The sequence below is a fragment of the Panthera tigris genome, chromosome B3, assembly GCF_018350195.1.
Source record: "Panthera tigris isolate Pti1 chromosome B3, P.tigris_Pti1_mat1.1, whole genome shotgun sequence".
Lineage (NCBI taxonomy): Eukaryota > Metazoa > Chordata > Mammalia > Carnivora > Felidae > Panthera > Panthera tigris.
In genome coordinates this window covers 124,554,088-124,574,969 of record NC_056665.1, presented here as the reverse complement: position 1 = coordinate 124,574,969, position 20,882 = coordinate 124,554,088, and the positions used below count along the sequence as shown (strand labels likewise).

General features: G+C 35.0%; 1 protein-coding gene across 15 annotated transcripts in view; it reads left to right on the top strand.

The window, feature by feature from the left end:
• Positions 1–20,882, top strand: part of CEP128 (centrosomal protein 128) — a 388,434-nt gene that overhangs the window by 70,185 nt on the left and 297,367 nt on the right. For all 15 annotated transcript variants that reach the window (XR_006219018.1, XM_042990256.1, XM_042990257.1 and 12 more), the window contains 4 exons: positions 8,897–8,983; positions 11,541–11,615; positions 13,508–13,640; positions 20,601–20,752. Coding sequence is in view for 14 of the 15 variants with exons in the window: in XM_042990256.1 (XP_042846190.1) it covers positions 8,897–8,983; positions 11,541–11,615; positions 13,508–13,640; positions 20,601–20,752 (447 nt within the window). In the remaining variant the exon portion in view is untranslated. The remainder of the gene's footprint in view (positions 1–8,896; positions 8,984–11,540; positions 11,616–13,507; positions 13,641–20,600; positions 20,753–20,882) is intronic.

The window sequence follows — 20,882 nt, the reverse complement described above, 5'->3', positions numbered from 1 at the left end:
GCACTTTCTCTAAATTTTTATCTTCTATAGATCCGAACTTTCTCCTAATTATTGTTTTCGTTTCCTTAGTAATCAGTGCCTTTGCAATCTGTTGTCTACCCAACCTAGTTACAGTCATTTTCCACTGGTGTTCTAATGCTGTTTGATCTTTCCTCTGTGTAATCTTGTTTGTTTGTGTTTCTTTACCTGGCAGAAAAGCATTTTTTATAGCTCTATTATGACTCATTGCATTCCTAGTTAATTTACATTTGTATTGAGTACTCATCCTTTTTTCTTTTTGTAAATACTGAAGCTGTGGTATTCATTATTTATTGCCCAAGAAATGGGAATCTGCTTAGAGTTTCCTAATATATCTTTGTCCATCTTATGGCCAAGTTAGAACAGTATTTACATCTCTAACTTTATTATGTAGTCATTTGATGGGCCTTGTATGGCAGTGAGGAAAAGTTGTGTGATTTCATATTTTTATCTGAGTTTGAGATCCTGAAGCATTGTTATCCACTGTCAGTCTTGATGGGAATCGTGTTAGAGGAGTGCTGTGATTCAGAGCCACAAAAACTTGGGCAGACGTGGGTTGCTGGAGCTCCATTTCCTGTTCTTTCCTCTCCTGACCTGGGAACTTGTACAGAAGGTGCTAAATTACATCTTTTTGTGTGATTTGTCCTAGTAAGTAGCTCCTATGATTGATTTCTTCTTACAAAGATGGATACTCATCTTGACAACAAAAACAATTTTAATTTTATATTTAAAAATTTTTATGTGGTTCTTTTCTGTCCCTTCCTTTGCCATTTCTCTCATCTTTCGCATCCAGTCCATCATTAAATTCTGTCTAATTTAAATTCTGTTTTAAAAAATACATTCTGAATTGGTAACTGCTCATCTCCTCTACTACTATTACTTTCATCTATTCTCTTGTCTCTGTTTTCTCCTGCTTGGGCTGGTATAGAAGCCCCCTTGTTTCTATTCTTAGCTTCTTACAGTCTTTTCCCCACAGAATCAGATAGTGCCATGTCATTCTCTCTGAACCCTTCAATGGTTTCTTTATCATCCTCAGAATGAAATGTGAAGTCCTCAACCTACAAGACCCCTCTGATAGGGTTTCTACATGCCCCCTCACCCTAATTCTCTGTCATTCTTCATGTCCACTGTAGGCCAACGACAGTGTTGCTTTTCCACAGCCAGGCACCCTCCTGCTCTTGGACATCTGCACTTTCCATTTCCATAGCCAAGAATTTTCAACTCTGAAAGCAGTTGCGTTGTTTACCCTTATGTCATTCAGAGCCCTACTTCAGCAAGGCCTTATTAACTATCCTAGATAAAATACCCTTTCCTCACTCTTGAGCCCCTTATGTTGTCGTACTTTTTCTTGATAGCACTTTTCATTACCTATCATCTGTCTGTCCTCTGAACAAAATGCAGGCACAGTTTTGATCATTGCTGTATCTGTAGTTCCTAGAGCAGTGGCTGACATGGAATAAGGCCCCAAAAAAGTGTTTCTTAAAGAAAGGAATGAATAAATGTTGTCTACTATGTAGTCAGAATTGTATGTAGTAAAATATTCATCTGCACATACCTTCATGTACTTACTATATACCAGGTACTGTGCTGGGGACTAGGGATTTCATGGTACTTACAATGCTGTCTTCACTTTTAAGGGCTCCCATTTTAGCTGAGAAAGAAACGTTAACATCTAATTCACTGAGGGTGTTATTTAAGCTTTGAAATGGGCTTCAGAGTAGCTCAGAGGGGAAATAATTCCCTGTTCTTGATCCTTTGGGAAAATTTGGGTGGAAGAAGTGGCATTTTTGCTGAGACTTTGTGTTTTCAGATCACTGTAGGCATTTCTTTTATGAGTGTGATTCTGCTCCATTGCTTATTGCTACATGATAAGCACTTTACCAATCTGTGGCTGAAATTCTTATTTAAATTCTGACTCACTGTAGTTTTGATTTCAAAATTGTTCTCTCTCATTTTGTGACATGTTAATTATTTTCTTCTCTCTTTTATGTTTGTTACCTGTGGATTACTAATGTTTTTGCAAGGATAAAGTAAACACTTTTCTGTAAGGTTGTGAAAGAACCATTAATGTTACCATGCTGTTAAAAAGGAAATAGATGGAAAAGAATGATGGTCTATTATGGGATTTGTCTTTCAAAGCTGGTTGAACACTATTTGGCACAGCTTGAAATGTGCAAGTCCAAGATATATCATGTTCTCCAGTTTTCTTCCTTAGTCTTTTTCTTGATTTACCTCTTTGCCTCCTGCACCCCTCCCTGCTGATTTAACCTATAAGTCTGTTTTATTAGGCTTTGATCATTTCACATGACACTAAAACACTTTTAACATCTTTTCTGTGGAAAATATCTTTTCCCCCAAAACTCCTTGTAGAAGAGAAGCTGGAAGAGATCTTTTATGTTGTCTCTTTCAACCTTGTACTCACTCAGTACTTGAATTTCTATTAACAGAGTAAACTTCCCATGGATATTATAGACAGCTTGCACAAGCCATATTCCCTTTCTTTTATTGGGAAATACTGATAGTGATAGCTGGTCAGATTAAAGAATATTCCAGATTTGATGATATATTTCAGAAGCCTATTTAATGTTGATAAAACAAAAGTTGGTAGGGTAGAAATATTTTCTACATCATAGAAGTAATATGTCAGCTGTTAACATGCCAGCAAAGGCCTTTGGATTCCTTTGAAGGATTCAGTTTTATGAGATGATGTATAGATATAAGTTGTCCTGAAATTCTTAAAGTCTCATTTCTGTATAATTAACACTTATGTCATCTATTCTTAGGCCTTTTACTTTATTAAGAAAATATTACCTAAGGCTATTAATTATTAAATGTTTATAATGTGCTTTCTGTCCCCTTTTACCTCTCCGTTTTCAGTGACCTTTCTTCCAAATCCTCCCATGTAGATAACATATTTTCTTATTATTCACATGTCCTTGAACGAGGTGTATTCTTCCATATATTTTCCTGGATTGATCAATTTGCTTGTAGCTTCCTTATTTCTACTCTCATTGAAGTTAGCCCTCTTGTGATTTTTTTGATCCTCGTTTTTTCTTTTTTCTTTCTTTTTTTTTTTTCCCCTGATCATTTGCCCTCTAGGTTCTTAAAGAGCCATTTCTTATTTTCTCCAAAATGGCCATTATGGTCTCTGGCTCATTTCTTTTTTAAGTTTTTAAAATTTATTTTTGAGAGAGAGAAAGAGAGTACAACTGGAGGAGAGGCATAGAAGGATAGGTGAGACACAGAATCCAAAGTAGGCTCCAACCTGAGCTGTCAGCGCGGAGCTGGATTCATGGCTGAACCCATAAACTGTGAGATCATGACCTGAGCTGATGTCTACTGAGCCCCCCAGACACCCTCCTTTCTTTATTTCACCTGTTATTTAAGCATATGTATAGATGTTCTTGTAAAGCACCTGACATTCTGTTTGGAAATAGTTGCGGTTTGCATTATAAATAAATACTCTTATTGCTGCTGTGAGTTGCATTTAAGTCTGACGCATTTTATGTTCGTACCATATATGACTACATCTTAAAATATTGTTTAATCACATTTATTTTGCTATGTGTACTTATTTGTTGTTGCCAATATTGTCATCATAAACTGTAACAGATAAGGCTAGCATGGATCTGTGCGAGTCCCTCTGTAGCACCATATGCAAATAGACATTTAATGCCGCTAATGCTATGATGATGAAAAATATCTGTGCTTCTGTTGACTGAACAGCTGCCTGACAATAGACTGAGATTTTCTGAGTGCAGGACTTGTTTAATTTCTACTTTGTGCTTTTCTTGAGGAGTGTAATGTTTCTATCTACATTTTCAGTGAATCTATCCTAGACCATCTGTTTATAAAGCCCTTTTCCATCATTATCAATTAATATTTATTGGGCAGCTACTGAGTGCATAGTGATATTGTGTAAACAGAGACCACTGTGCTACAGATAGACTTATTCATTGACTTGGTACTGTTTTATTTTGATTAGAAAATGGTAAAAAAAAAAAAAAAATTCAGAAGCATAAAATAACATCCCCTAACTGTAAACAGTGAAAGATGTTGTATATTTACAGGGCATTCTGCTCAAATACAAATAAAACTTGAGAGATTTTAAATTAAATTTTTATAATTATCTGTGATCTTCTGTTTGTCAACAATTCTAACTCAGTTGTCCTGTAATTAGAAAGTCAGATGAAGTGTCATATCTCTCTGGGATTTCTAGTAAAACTGTGAGTCTCTTTTTTGAGAGGAAACTACTCAGATAAAAACAGACCCTCCACTAAGAGCTTTTGCTTTTGGATTTTGAAGGAAATCCTGGAAAGTGCACTTGTTGGGCTCACATTTAACTTTACTTGCAAGATTTTTATTAAGTAAAAGATTGCATAAAAATAAACTCCATTCCAGTAAAAGCAATGGCATTTTAAGGAATAATACTCATTACCATTGTTGCTTTTGTATTAAAGAAGGCAAAAGACTTGTATGTCTTTTCAGCATACCAACTTTGTAGGCAGTGATTAAGATTTTGTTTTGCGTATTGGCAAATTTAATAACATATAAAGAATGAAATCTTGACAGTAGTCAGTAGGGGTTTTACTTTAGAGTTATTTTTATAGTCATTGTAGTGGATCTTGCTGATTCATCCAGGATCTCTGGCCTAGTTATTCTTCTATGTGGCCTTTGGCTAAGGTTTAGGGTAAAGACTATGACCATGGAACAGAGCAAAGGGAATTGGCTCTCATGGTGATTGAACCCATGACCTTGGTTGGCTTTGTGGGCACAGGGTGCCTGCCCCAGCCAGTCATAGACTCCATAAATATGGACATAGTAGAAACAGTAAGTTTCCTTTATAGGTCAGCAATAAGTGTCTATCTGTCCTCCCACGATAATTTCTATAAAAGTTCTTTGGATTCCTGAAAAAATAAACACCTTAGCATAAGAAGACAAAAAAGAAAAAAAAAAAAAAAAAGAAGAAGAAGAAAAGACATCTGGGCCATTCTCAAACAGAAGCTTTGAGTTTTATGTTTCAAAACCTCAGGTATCTTTAAAGAATGTCATTAAGGATTACAATTACCATCAGAAATAATACCAATGTACTTAACTACTGATAAATCTTACTTAACTACATGATACTTGATATTACTCTGCCTTTTGAAAAACAGGAATGGTTGCATCTTGTGACTCCATGCACTATGTGCTTACCACTTCCATCTGGAAAATACACATAATTCAACTGGCACAAGTTTTTAGAATTTCCCCCTTACTTTGATATCCCGGAAATCTGTATGGTGTTATAATAGTAATGATTACAGTTGGATTCTCTTTGGACTTTATCATGTAATTTCTACTTTAACTTATTAAACTTATTTTTTTTTTCTTTTTTGTAGTGGTAGATGTTGGTATAGAACTTTTGTTCCTTGGTTATGGGTGAAAAATAAATTTCTTTGAACAATTTAAGTAAAATCTGTCTGGCTATTTTTAAGTTAGATATTGGTTCAGGGATTTAGAATATGAATGCATTGTTTTCTGCCTTAAAAAGAAAGTTAATTTTTTTTGTTTTGCTTGGTTTTTGTTGGCACAGATAATCCCCAACTGGATGAACTTAAAGGCTAAAATTTTCCATGACTTGAGCTAGTTCTCATGTGGGAGGAATCTCTAACTTGATTTAGGAAAAAACAAAATTTAGAAATTCACAGAACTTGACAGAAATAAAATCTCTGTTAATTTAAGTGAGTAGTACTAGTTCTGAGCAATAAAATCCTGCTGCATTATGCATATATATTCCTTTTCAAAATATGTATTATTCTATTGATGTTTGATGGTTTTAGAGCTGTGATTTAGGTTTCCAAACAAGAATTTTAGAAATAGACACCAGATCTCCATCTTAAAAAAAAAAAAGGAGTTAAATGAGTTTCTTATTTACAGTATTCTATACATACTAAGTACTTAGTAATTTTTTTTCTTGATTTGAAATAAAGCAAATGTTCTTAAAGCTATTTAAAAATTTTAATATACATAAATATAAACAACTTTTAACTTTATAGTTCATGTGGTCTTATTTGGCTCAGAATAGCGTTATATCGTGAAGCTTAAAATATTTGCTGACTTTTATTTTGTACCTACATGAAGAATTTAATTATAAAAAGCACAGTCAAATGAGCTATAAAGCAATGAAAAGACATAGAGACACTTTAAAGGCATATTATCAAGTGAAAGAAGCCATCCTGAAAAGACTACATACTGTATGATCCCAACTATGTGACATTCTGGGAAAGAAAAACCATGGTGACAGTAAAGAGATCAGTGGTTGCTGGAATTTGGGAGGTAAGGGATGAATAGGTAGAGCACAGAGGATTTTTAGGGCAGTGAAAATATACTATAATACTGTAATGATGGATACATGTCATTCTATATTTGTTTAAATCCATAGAGTGTATGGCACCAAAAATGAACCCTAATGTAAATTACGGGTGATTATAATCTGTCAGTGTAGGTTCATTAGTTGTAACGATGCACTACTTTGTTGAAGGAAGTTGATAATGGGGGAAGTTATGCCTGTATGAAGACACCGGTGTATATGGGAACTCAGTTTCCCTCTCAATTTTTCTGTGAACCTAACCCCCCCGCCCCCCCAAGGAAAAAAAAAAGTCTTTAAAAATATATAGTAAGAGCAACAATTTTCTAATTCTCAGTGACTTGACTTCTTCATTCTTTGTTACTGGGAGGAGAAATCTGACTTGGAAGTTTGTACCTTTTCAGGTGTGATGTTACTGACCTGTTGTTTGATATGAGCACAGTCTTGTTTTTCTATAGTCTGGTTGGTTTACCAGTGAGTCATCTACATGTTCTTGCCCTTGTGACCAAAGGCATGCACTTGTAGCACTGCTGAATGATGAGGATGAGACAGGATAGTTTATGTTCATCATTTTTTTTTTTTTTTTTTTTTTTTTGCATTTCAGTGGCCTGTGTGGGAGTTATCATAGGACCTTTATTTCATTCCAGCTTCTTCATTCTTACCCAAGCTGACTGGTCCCTTTACAGTAGACAAAGGGCCTTTAATTCCCTATTTGCTCTTTATTTTTGAGTGTGTTATTTTTTAGAGCCTCTTCATAAACATGCCTGTTGTCAAAGTTGTGGGAGCTTTTATGGTCAGATGAGATGTCTACAAACATTTTCCGTTTCTCCTTTCCCTTACTTTTTAAAAGAAAAGGCTGTTGCCCCCCCCCCCCCCGATTTTATAAATAACTGAGAATTCAGAATCATCTACCTTCAAAGAACTACAGTAATATAATACTCAATATGTTAGTCTTTTTAATGGAAATAGGTATACTTAAGGAAAAGAAGAAAAATTGTTGTTATTAAAGATTTAAATGTGCCCCAGGGACCCACTATTAAGGCTCAGTGTTGTTGCTGTAATCTTAAACATGTAAAAGACAGTCTGCATCCTGGAGCAGGGTACCTGATAGCTTTATAGCTAAACTGCTTTTAAGGAAAAAATGAGCTTTAAAAAGCAAAATTACATAATAATAGAAATTCATTGGCATGTGATTTTTTCCCTCTTTTTATAACTGCTTTTACTGGGTCAGTTTTAATATAATTCTCAGTTTCTTGATCTAAGTCAATGGGAAGGAAATCTAGTGTCGCCTTATACGCTTAAAAAGGTAGTAAATGAGTTAAAGTTTGTTATTAAGGTTTAAAGAAATATCTTGTATTTTCAATTCAGTTAGTTTTAAAAATCTTTATCTTTGAGTGTTATTTGTGTTTTCAGACTTTTAAAGTGCATTAAAATATATGTATGGGGTCTTAGGAGTTAGATTTTCTTTCTTTGTCTTTCATTATAAACTATGTAATGTAGAAAATAGATTCAGTAGTCTGGGCTAGAATATTGCATATGTGTTTATTTGTTTACTGACTGATGGTCTGATGTTCAAACTTAATGACATTTCTAGGTGATGTGGTGGAAACGTAGTAATTTGCTTTGGGTTCTCCTTAAGACCTCACTTTTGTTCCTCTACTGAAAACAATAGTGTTTAAGTTCTCACTGATTAAAATTTTCTAAGACTTCTATATCTGTAGAGTAAAAGGAGGAATAAAAAAGGGGGGTGTTAAATAACATTTTGGGCACCAAGTAGAGCTATAATAGAAAGGTATATTATTTGGAAAAGAGATATCACAAGTTAACTGGTCAGATGTGGAAGGTAGAAAGTGAAGAGGAAAGGACATTTTATTGCATATTCCTAGGTAGCCAAAAGAATTAGAGGTTCTTTTATTCATTTATCTCATATATGGAAATTTAGATTTTTAAAAAGTTGACTTTCAGAAGAATTAATGTTTTTATGAGGCATAATTCCATGTACTATAAAACACAATTTGTTTAATTAAAGTTCAGCTTATTGATTTCTATTTCTTTCGCATCAAGTATTAATATTTATACTAATTATAAGAAATGAAGATTAAATATTTCTTAGCCTAAGCATGAAAATAATTTCTCACATTGCCCTTTAAGGGAATTAATTCTGGTAACTGATAGATCTTTACAGGGGTGGGAATGTAGGGGTGTTGGGTGTGGTTATGAGTTTAAGTTTTCGAAATTGAGAACTGGAAAAGAGGCACACTGCTTTGCATAACCTGGAGAGGGAGATTTAGAAGCCTGTGGGGAAGTTCCAGAAGGTGCAAAGAAAGTAAACAACGAGGGTGGACAAGATGTGAGGGAACAGCAAATAGCCCAAGAGAATTGCGAGAGCAGCCAGTGTTTGGTGGCTCTTTGATGAGCATACTCCACTGATCTGTAATAGTCTTCTGTAAATTCCAGATCCTAACAGTGTCTTTTGGTTTTCTATGGATTTTGGACTGATACACATTTTTGTTTTATCTTTCATTCTAGGCACTGAAGAAACAAGAAGCTAAAGCAGATGAAAATGAGGGAGCCATGAAAAATAAGCTAAGACAGACTGAAACTGAGAAGAGTCAAGTAAGATTTTGAGAAAGTAACGCTGTTTGGAGCCAGTGATATTTGTTGAGTGTCTTAAAAGTTGTCCCTGGGATCATTTGTTAAGACACAGTGAAGCCTTTATGTTCTGATATGGAATCACTTGGTTTGATGGCTCTGCCATTCTCTGTTGCTTGGTCTGGGAAACGTGTACAGGTCTTTTGCTACCTTTTCACCTGGCCACTTCCTTTCTAGAGGCGAGTCGAACTTGGAACATGCAAGGAGCTTGACTTTGCTGAAGGGTTAGGAAAAAGACTTGTTGTTTAAAGGATGGGTATTGTGAATATATTCATTTTCATCATAGAAGATAGGCGTAGGCGCAACCTACAGGAAGAATCCTCTATTCTCATTAGATATTAAGGACTTTTGACATGTATTCATGTCTGCAAACCTATAGAGCCTAGGGCATTAGAATTAGAAAGGAATTTAGAAGATAGATAACTCTCCTCAGTTTGCAAATGAATAGATTCAAGGGTGAGCCCAATGATAAAATGAAAATTTGCCCCCGCTGTAATATTCTTACTCCATATCACTTTAAAAATCTACCATTGCTTCCTTGATTTTTATTCACCAACCTAGTCAAGTTAAATGATGCATCCATGCTGCCTTTCTGGTAAGCGAGTTAGGTCAGGTCATCATGCTTGCCCTTTGGGGGTCGAGGCTGCCAGAATTATCCAGTGGTCGTGACCAGTATGGGCCAAGGTAGATTCTGAAGCCATTTTGACTGAAGTGTGATTCCTTCCTTCTTTATTTCTTCAAAAAAAGAAGACAAGTCAGATAATATTTTGTGTGGATTCTGTGATTGTATACATACCTTATTATTTTTAGAATATGGTATTTTATTGGCCACATGTATAATTTTTTTTAAAACTTCTATAACCAGATTTAAAAATTATTTTGAAATAGTTACAGATTCATAAGGTGTTGCAAGACAGAATGTGCAGAGAGGTAATATGTGCCCTTCACCCAGTTTCCCTCAGTGGTAACATTTTGCATAGTTGTCATTCCATATCAAAACCAAGAAACTGATTTGGTACAGTTCACAGAATTTATGCAGATTTCACCAGCTTTATGTGCGTTCATTTGTGTGTGTAGTTCTGTGCAGTTGTATCTCATGTATAGATTCATGTTGCTGTCACCACAGCAAAGATACAGAAACACAATGCCCCACTATGCTACTCCTTGATAACCATACCTACCACCTGGACCATATTTGAAGGACTAATATATAGAAAGTAGTTTGGTCAAGTGAAATAATAATTTAGGATAACTATCACAAATCTAAGCACTTAATAACACCTTAATGTAAATTTGTGGTTTCATAGAACAGCCTTACTGTTACAAAATGCAAACATGTCTAACATATGTATTCTCTGGAATTTTAACAAACATGTGTCCCATCTGTAGGTGTGAAAAAGTAATTTTACTCTTCTCGGTTCTTTGGCTAATTTAATAATTAAGTTGACATAAGACAGGTTAACAGGAGAAAAACAAATTTGATTTTGTATGTATAGAAGCTGCATAAAAATAAGAGCCTCAAAGACAGGGAGTTGAGGCTTATATGCCATGCTGAGCTAAGGAAAGGGGATAGAGGTCTGGGGCTTCAAAGGAGAGGAAAACAATTCATAGGAAGATGAGAAGAGCAAATGTTTGGTAAACAAATGTTTGCCTTGTCTTACAGAGAAGTCTTTCAGGTATAAAAAGTTATCTCTGGGAATAGCTCTCTTCCTGGTACAGACTCCCTCTCTAAATTCTTTAATGCAATTAAGGGAGAGGTAAAAGCTTTTCCAGAGTCTGTTGGGTCTTGATTGCCTTCAGCCCCAAAAATCCGTATGCCAAAGAGGCCTAATTTGGGTTGGCACATTCCTCTTCCCTTCACATCCTTTTAGATTTTTCAGCTTGTAGGAAGCTAGGCACATTCAGACTTTGTAGGTATTTGCACACTTTCTGTGAATATTTATCTTATGACTATATTAAGGAAATTTTAAGTATCTTATTCTGAGATTAAATATTTTTAAGTTTTAGGAATGTTACAAATATTGGAAATATTAGGAACGTTAGAATATTATGAATACACAAAATCACCATTTAGATGAAATATACTTTTAGTTATTGGGTCCTCGAGGTTTTTATTCTAATTCAGTTCATATGACATTACATGTACTAAAGAAAAAAAAGTGTTTTGGAATTTAGATTACAGTGATTTAGAACTGGAAAGAATCTCAGAGATTGTCTAATACAAAGTCCTTATTTTAGAGATGACAGAAAGGAGACCTAAGGAAAAGAGGGTCATAGTTAATATGGAACTGACTTAGAACTCAGACCCCCTGAGGTCTGGTCTGGTTCACTTTGTTGTTATGCAAATAACATTATTTTCTTGGAAGCATCAATATGTTTTGATAGCAAGATGTTTTCTCCTGTTAGCTGTAAATATCTTCTGAAAACTTTTCCATTTTTCTACTCTTAAACTATACCTATAATAATTTAGTTATTTTCTGCCCCACTGGACATTTTTCTTTATCCTCTGTTGAAACTCTAGCTTGAACAAGAATTGGAGCTATCTCGAAGGTTATTGAATCAGTCGGAAGGCAGCAGAGAAACACTTCTGCATCAGGTAAATCTATGCAAGCTATGATAATCTGCTTTTAAATTAAATCAGGACTGGGGTCCCTTGGTGGTTCAGTCGGTTACGCATCTGACTCTTGATTTCGGCTCAGGTCATGCTCTCGCTGTTTGTGATGTCGAGCCCTGTTTTTGTCTCTGTGCCGACAGCAAGGAGCCTGCTCAGATTCTCTCTCTCCTTCTCGTTGCCCCTTTTTCACTCATGCATGCGTGCTTACTCTCTCAAGATAAATAACCATTTAAATAAACTTTAAAGAATAAAGATAAAAATTAAATTACGATTGAGTCGCCTTTTCTATTCAATGTCTCTGTGAAAGGTAGAAGATCCCACCTAGGTCTAGAAGTTTTTTTTTCCGCCCCCTAAAGAATGTATATTAAAACGCATAAGCAAAAGAAGAAATCCTTTCAGGAAGAGTCAGAGAAACCTAGTACAAAGCACTGGCGCAAGTTCCCACTGTGATAGTGAGTGCTGCTCCAATTTAGGATTTACCTCTCCTAGCATAACCAGTGTAAAAATGAGACTGGATGCATGAGATAAAAATTTCCCAGGAGTTTAATTTTATTCAAGGAGGCATTGGGAGAGTGAAGGAAGAAGTAAAATACATTAAACAGACCTTTGCATATTCAAGTTACTTTGCATTATTGTCTTATATTTATGGTTTTCAAGATGCTGCCTGCTCCTTTTAACCAAAGATAAAGCTTAATTTTAAAGCATAGCATTTTGTAGCCCATAAGCCTGTAATGAGAGTTTGGTTCTTCTGCTATTTAAAGTTCAATAACTTGAAGTAGTCATCTTACATTGGATAAGGGCATGTGTGTTTCTAATCGCCTGTCAGTGTTTGGTAGAAACTGCAGTTGTACCTTTTTCTGTTTTGAGGTGTGGCTTGCATAACTCACTACATAGTATGCTAGGTAGGCAGAAATGTCAGGCATCTTCGATGCTCAGAAGAAGTATTACATTTTGACAATTAATGCTAAAAATATATGATAACATCTAATTTACAAAACCTTTAAAAATGTTCACTGACTTTGTTCTGCAGCCAGTGTTACAGTGGAATTAATATTGGCAGAGTTCAGGTTTTCTTTTTTTCTAGTTTATATTTGTAGTCATTTACACTCTGATTTATTTATTTATTTATTTATTTATTATTATTATTATTTTTTTTGGTACTCTGACTTGTGATTTCTGATCTCATCTTTTGAAGTAAGAGATTACCATATTCAGGTTGTCATTGACTTAAACTGAGTCTTTTTGATACTCCTAATTTGCTTAATGGTCACTGGAGACATACCTGCTATGCGTTAGGCAATTTGCTAGTCTTTAGAAATACAGATGAATAACATAGTTCCTGACCTCAATGAGTTTATAGTTTATTCAACAGCATTTACTTCTCACTTATTTTGAACAGTACTTTGATATTATAATATGCTAAATTGTGATCTTTTCACTTGAGTTTACCAGTCAATAGGTCATATTCACATGAAAGAGAAGGAGTAAAAAATATAAAAATGATTATGTAGGTGGTTTCGGTTAATAGTGGTGGAGTGCACTGAGTTCACAATAAGGGATTTTTGGGGTTTTTTTTTTTTTTTTTTTTGTTTGTGTGTGTGTCAAATTCTTTGTCCCGATAGACACACAGAAGGGGAAAAAGACATTCATTCTCTGTGGAAGTAATGGGAGAAATAAAGAAAAGGAGCGAGAGACTGTTCCACTGTGCTTGGCATAACAAGGAGGTTAACTGGGCTTCAGTTTGTGCTGACAGAAGCCCATGAGAAGTAATTTTTTTCCCTAGAAAAAATAATATACAATAATTTGTGAGTTCATTTATTCTTTTCCTGCACTGAAAACTGATACAAGTTTCATTTTTGACTATACGTGTTTAGGTAGAAGAGCTCCGTACACAACTTTTGAAAGCAGAAGGTGATCGAAAGGGTTTACAGCATCAAGTGTCTCAGATTTCCAAGCAACAATCAAACCATCAAGATGAACAAGGAGATGACTGGAGGTTTAGGAGAGGTACAATTGTGATTTGCAAATGTGTGGGTTGTTTTTGATCTTCCTTAAATACTTACCACTTTCAGAATTGCATTTCTTACATTGCGCTCTTGTCATCTTATTTCTTGATCTACAGGTTTTCAATAAGCTAATCATGATTTAGCATCTAGTTTTTAAAAGCAGACTGTGTTTTTTAGTTTTATGTTTATAGCAATAGTAAGCAGAAGATACAGAGATTTTCCCTGTGCCCCCAGCTGCCACACATGCATAGCCTCCCTGCCCTCCCCACCCCGTATCAACTTCCCCCCCCACAATGGAAGTATGTTTGTTATAACTGATACCCCTGCCTTGACACATAATTATCACTTGAAGTCTATAGCTTGCATTAGGATTCACTCTTGGTGTTGTGTATTCTATGAGATTGGACAAAAGTATAAATGACATTTAGGTGCCATTACTATATCCTAGAGTAATGTCACTGTCTTCAAAATCCTTTGTGCTCCACCTATTGATCCCCTTCTCTCCCCAGCACTGGCAACCACAGATCTTTTGACTGTCCCTATAGTTTTGCCTTTTCCAGAATCTGATATAGTTGAATCATACAGCCTTTCAGATTGGCTTCTTTCATTTAGTAATATACCCCAAATTTTCCTCCATGTCTTTTCTTGGCTTGGTAGCACTCTCTCTCACCTTTTGTTTTTGTTTTTCTTTTTTTTAAAGCATTGTCTGAATGTACCACAGTTTGTTTATCCGTTCACCTACTGAAGGCCATTGGTTGCTTCCAAGTTTTGGCAATTATGAATAAAGCCACTGTAAACCAAACATCTCTATATAGATTTTTGTATAGACATAGTTTTCATCTACTTTGGGTAAATACCAAAGAATATAATTGCTGGATTGTATGGTAAGAGTGTATTTAGTTTTTTAGAAATCATCTCAGCTGTGTTCCAAAGTGGCCTTATCATTTCTTCATTTCCACTGGTAATGAATGAGAGTTCCTGTTCTTCCACATTCTTGTCAGTATTTTCAGTTGTCCGTGTTCTGGATTTTGGCTCTTCTCATAGGTTTGTAATGGTAGCTTGTTTTAATTGTATTTTCCTGATAACATATGATGTGAAGCATCTTTTGTTACTCATATTTTCCACCTCTATATCTTCCTTGATGAGATTTTTGTTAAGGTCTTTGGCCCAGTTTTTAGGTGGTTGTTTGGCTTCTTGTTGAATTTTAAGAGCCCTCTCTCTTGATTATTTTATATAACAGTCCTTTACCACCGTGTCTTTGTGAATAATTTCTCAGTTTTTTCATTCTTTTGACAGTGTCTTTTGCAGAACTGAAATTTTTAATTTTAATGTAGCCCAGCTTATTAATTATTTCTTTCATGGAGGATGACTCTGCTCTTGTCTCTGAAAAGTCCTCGTCAAACTCAAGGTCATCCATAATGTCTCCTATCTTCTAAACGTTTTATAATTTTGTGTTTTATGTTTGGATCTGTGATCAGTTTTGAATTCCTATAAAAGGTGTAAAGTCTGTGTCTAGGTCCTTTTTTTTTTTTTTTTTTTGCTTGTAGATGTCCATTTGTTCCAGCACTTTCTGTTGAAAACAACCTTGTCTGCATTGTATTGACTTTACTTCTTTGTCAAAGATCAGTTGACTGTTTTCATGTGGGTCTGCTTCTGGGCTCTGTATTCTGTCCCATTGATCTATTTTTTTTTTTTTGCTACTGCTACAGTGTCTTGATTATTGTAGCTTTATAGTGAGTCTCGAAGTTACATAGTGTTAGTCTTCCAACTTTGTTCTTCTTCAATATTGTATTGGCTGCTCTGGATCTTTTGCCTCTCCATATATCTTTAGGATTAGTTTTTTGGTATTTACAAAATAACTTGATGATATTAATTTGGATTATGTTGAATCTATATATTATGCTGGGAAGAACTGCTATTTGGCAATATTGAGTCTTCCTATCCATGAATATGAAATACCTCTCCATATATTTCATTCAACAATGATTTCTTTCATCAGAATTTTTTAGTTTTCCTCATACAGATTTTGTTAGATTTATATTTAAGTGTTTCATTTTTTTTTTTTTTTTGGATGTGAATGTAAATGGTATTATGTTTTTAATTTTAAATTTCCCTTGTTTGTTGCTGATATTAGCATCCAATTTTTTTTTTAATTTTTTTTTTTAACATTTATTTATTTTAGAGACAGAGAGAGACAGAGCATGAACGGGGGAGGGGCAGAGAGAGAGGGAGACACAGAATCGGAAGCAGGCTCCAGGCTCTGAGCCATCAGCCCAGAGCCTGATGCGGGGCTCGAACTCACGGACCGCGAGATCGTGACCTGAGCCGAAGTCGGACGCTCAACCGACTGAGCCACCCAGGCGCCCCAATATTAGCATCCAATTTAATGTCTCCTCTGCTTTATTTTTAAACCCATTTCAGACTTGCTTATCATGGGGCTTTCCACCAGAAAGAACCAGCAAAGCTGGTAGCGGAGTTTCTTCCAAGCTTCTTATTTCCATGCCTGTGTGTGTGTGTGTGTGTGTGTGTGTGTGTGTGTGTATACACTTGTCCTTGTACTTATATTGGAAATACCCCTATGTTTTCACTTTCTTTTATTCCAATTTTAAATATTTACAATTAAAATTAAGATTTTGTCTTTTTTTGTTACTCAGATAACAGTGACAAAAATTAATCATCTGGTAGAAGTGGTCATGAACCATATGACTGGCTTTTTCTTATATAGATTAGGAATACTTTGTGCTTGAGAAACGTTAGAATACCTTTTTAGTGGTGGTGTTGATTTAGGTTGTGGAATTTAATGAGTCTGGATGTATTTCTTTTTGGAAGTTCACTTGTAACAGAAATGGTAATACTGAAATTTTATAATGGTTTCTAATAGACTAGTCCAGATTGTTCAGCTGTAAATTATTTCAGTAATGAGGCTTCCTACTCAAATGTCCATATTATTGGAGAAACTCTTGTAAGCATTTGGTGTACTATCAAATTCAGGGAAGATAAATATTTGCCCAGATTCCCCACACATAACTCAGTATGTTGCCTAAGTAAGAATTTCCACATTGCCAGAAAATCTTCACTAGATGGCAAATTCTGACATACCTATCCTAACATAATTGCATGCCATTAAGTTCCCTTAAGTTTCATGTGATGTTATAATTGAAATATATTTTGACATCAAATATTTTAAAATTTATTTTTAAAAGTAAACTCCTAAGGTTTTTGATTATTCATCACATTTTCATAAGGATGTACACAGGAACTCTTATTTTGTTTGGAAAAAGACTCTGTGGAACATGTTATATGTTTCCTTGCCTTATAAAAATATAGTTATTTTTGGTATAAGTCTTTGAGGACTAAAAGAATCTCCCATTTTCTTAACTGTTTATCAGGTTTAAAAAAAATATGTAAGTTCTCTCATCAGTATAATAGACTTCTTCACCTTCTCTTAACAGTTCTAGAGTTTTCATCTTTATAGAATTCTTGTATTACTTTTAAAAATTCTGCGTAAGAAATCACTCATTGTCTTTTATCCAGATAGCCAAGTCTAAAATACAAAGAACATCCAAATTATTCCTTCTCTTCTCCATCTTCTTTGTCCCTATTTATAGATCCTGATATTTCTTGAATTTGGCCCATCTTGTTCTTTATTCCCACTACCCCAGTTTTGGCATGCTTCGTCTCATTTGTATTACCCTCTTAATAACTTGTTCTAGTTCTCTGTAACCTGTCTTCTATACTTCTGCTACTAAAGGGATGCTTTCTAGGCCACAAACCACTCATTTTACTCTTGCTTAAAACCTCTTGTCCTAAGTTATTGACCTTTTACTGCGTACAAGGCACTTTGCTACCCACTGTACATTGTCTCCTCTATGAGAAGGGTACTAGTCCTTTTTCCATTTTAATGATTTAAAAAAAAAAAAAAATGAAGAAGAAAGAGATTGAGTACCTTGCCTAAGGTCTTATTGGTGCGAAGTAACAGACCCAAATCTTTTTCTCCCCAAACTTGAGTTTGTAAAACTGCTCTCCTGTAGTGACCCATTATGTCTGTAGCAAGTGTTTTCAAAGTGTAGCATATGAGACAGTCTTCTGGGTTTGGGAGGAGAGTGTTTATAGCACTATTTATATTTTACACCTTATGTTTTAAGTATTTTAATTTTGCTAAATGTTTCATTATGTATGTATGTGTGCCTAGCTATACATATCCATACCAATTTATATGTGTCTAGATTATGAAATTTATCAAATTATTAAGTCTCACATTAAACTTATATGTTTCATGAAATATGTATTATGGTAGTGCCTGGGTGGCTCTGTTGGATGAGCATCTGACTCTTGATTTTGACACAGATCATGGTCTCACAGTTCATGAGGTTGAGCCCCACATTGGACCCATGTAGTGCAGAGACTTCTTGGGATTCTCTCTCTCTGCACCTTTCCTGCTTGCTGTGCACTTGCTCTCTCAAAATAATAAATAAACTAAAAAAATATAAAATATATATTATGTATATGTATTTACACGTGTATTCATATATATTAATATCTCTATATTTTATATACTATATATTCCTGTTACTTTATCTATATACACTAACATATATCCTGAAATGCATGTCTATATATAGATAGACACTCTGGAGATATGTGTTATATATACACACGTATGCATATATACATATCTAAACATAAAATTTAAAATATATATTTATAAAATAAAGACATTTACACATAAACAAATATTGCGTATTTTCACATTGGAAACCGAGCAGGGGTGGGCAAAGTATGGCCCAAGGGGCAAATCCAGACTTTTGTAAATAAGCTTCCTTGGAATATAGCTATTCCCATTCATTTATTCACTGTCTAGGTTACTTTTGCAATACGATGGCAGAGTTGAGTAGTTGTAACAGAGATCATAAGGCTAAAATATTTACTATTTGACCCTGTTCAGAAAATGTTTGTGAACTCCTGGTCTATGGGATAATTTCTAAGCTCCCTAGCAATGTATAAACACCCTGCTGACTCTCCCCCTTCCCTTGCTCATAAGTGGTAGCTATGTGGAAGTACTGTTTGCAGCTACCTCAATATTAAATCCATTATCGTACCTCTGTGCTTTATGGTGCTTCCTTTCCCTGAGTTATCACCCTAGCTCCTTTGCTTGGTGAAATTCTGTATTCATTCTTTAAATCCAACTTAGTTTCCAATTCTTCCTACTCCAGTTTTTCAACAAGATAGAGTTAATCACTTTATGTAAAACCTTGGTTTGTGAGCATAATTCATTCCAGAAACATGCTTGTAATTCAAAGCACTTGTATATCAATGCGAATTTCCCCATAAGGAATATTGGAAACTCAGATAATTTGTTCCACAACCCAAAAATATTCATATAATAATGATTACAATACTGTAATATAATACAAAATAACACAGAAAATACAGAATATAAAGAAAAATAACTTAACCTGCATTTACCTTTGAAAACCTTCGGGGCTGGTTTGTGAGGGAGACCAGAGAGGAGGGTTACTGTGTAGGACAGCTTTCCCTATCACTAATGGAATCACTGCTATCTATTGGCTCAATGGAATCTTTTTCTTTTTGTGCACTTTTAACAAGGAACCTATCCAATGACCTAGAATGAAGCAAAGCGTTCTTAAGCTTACTCTTGTGTGGAAAAGCAAAGGACTGTCCATAGGGACTTTGAAATGACAAAAAACTAGTGCCAGTTGTGGGCACCTTCCAATGTTCTGAAAAATCACTCATTTCTGCCAAACACTGTGGTCTGATACTGAGCATCCAAGCATGGGAGAAGATCACCCACAATCCTGCAGTGAGCAAGTGAGTGAGCCAGCGAGCGAGAGAGAACCATTGACTCCATTGTGATCATGTGATGTTTGACGTCACGTACTATTAGTATTTTTTTATCGAGATAAAATTTATTAGAAATGTTTGCTCATCTTGCAGAACACTCTCAGAACAAGTTACTCACATTCCAGGGTTTTACTGTATTTCTTTCTGTGTGATAACTGTATCTGTAAAATCTGTATAGTATCTGTTATTACTTTTATGCTATTAAAAATTCCTATATATTTTCCATTCATGTATCCACATTCATCCAAGATGTGAAATTTTGAACAGTGTGATTGATATCTCTCAGTTCAGATGTGTCTTGCGAATGATGTATAAATTGAATTTGCTAATGTTTCCTTCCCTTTTCCTTTCCCAGAAAGGAAACTACTGGAAAAAAACAGTAGTTTTAAATTGGTAGTAGATGTTCTAATTTTTGGCATCTTAGACTCCAGGAAGTACTTTATTTATATGTTTTATTTCTATTCGTGGAGTGTAAGTTCATTGTCAAAGGGTTTTTATGGTATTTATCTTTGAAGAAGATGGTACGACAGTGTCTTGTGTGTCCTGGACCAAGTGTGCTGAATTAAATGCTAAGTCTGTGTATATTGTTCAGTGATGATAATTTCAGGTAGTAGTCTCCAGAATTAGTAAATTAGTTAGTGGTCCTACACAATCAGAGATTTAACAGTATCATTTGTTTATTTTGCAAGAAATCATCATTTTGTGTGTCAACTTCAGTAACCTTAAGCTGATGTAGAACTTAGCTGAAAACTCTTTCAGTATTTCTGTATTATAGTTTAGAGGTAGGGATGTAAAGAAAGTTAAAGAAAAAAATATATAGGATTTTCCTGAACTCAGTTCTACTAGAAACCTGATACCAACTCAAGTTTTATTATCACAATGGAATAATACTGGATAACACATCAACGTATACATTTTAGAAAACTGAGTGAGACTTGAAACAATAGACTCGCAAATTCTGAACAGTCTGTAGAGTGACAGTGTTAATAAGTGGATTGTGTTAGCTGGAATTTTCGAACGTCAAGGCTTTGTACCATTTGAAAGTACATTCTCCTGTGAATGAAGAACAATCATCAAGCTTTACATTTTCTCTTTTAAGGGGTTGAGCGGGAAAAAGAGAATCTGGAGAAGCAGATGTCAGATTTGAGGGTGCAGCTGAACTTCAGTGCAATGGCATCTGAGTTAGAGGAAGCGAAGCGGTGCATGGAACGAAAAGACCAGGAGAAGGCACATTTTGCAGCGCAAGTAGAGGTGACTTTGCTATTTTCAAGCTGTATTTGAAGGACATTAGTTTTGTTTCATAGAATTGCTTAATGAACTTTTAATGTAAAGTTTGTGATATTTTATGAACTGGTTTGGGTAAACATAACATAAAGTTATA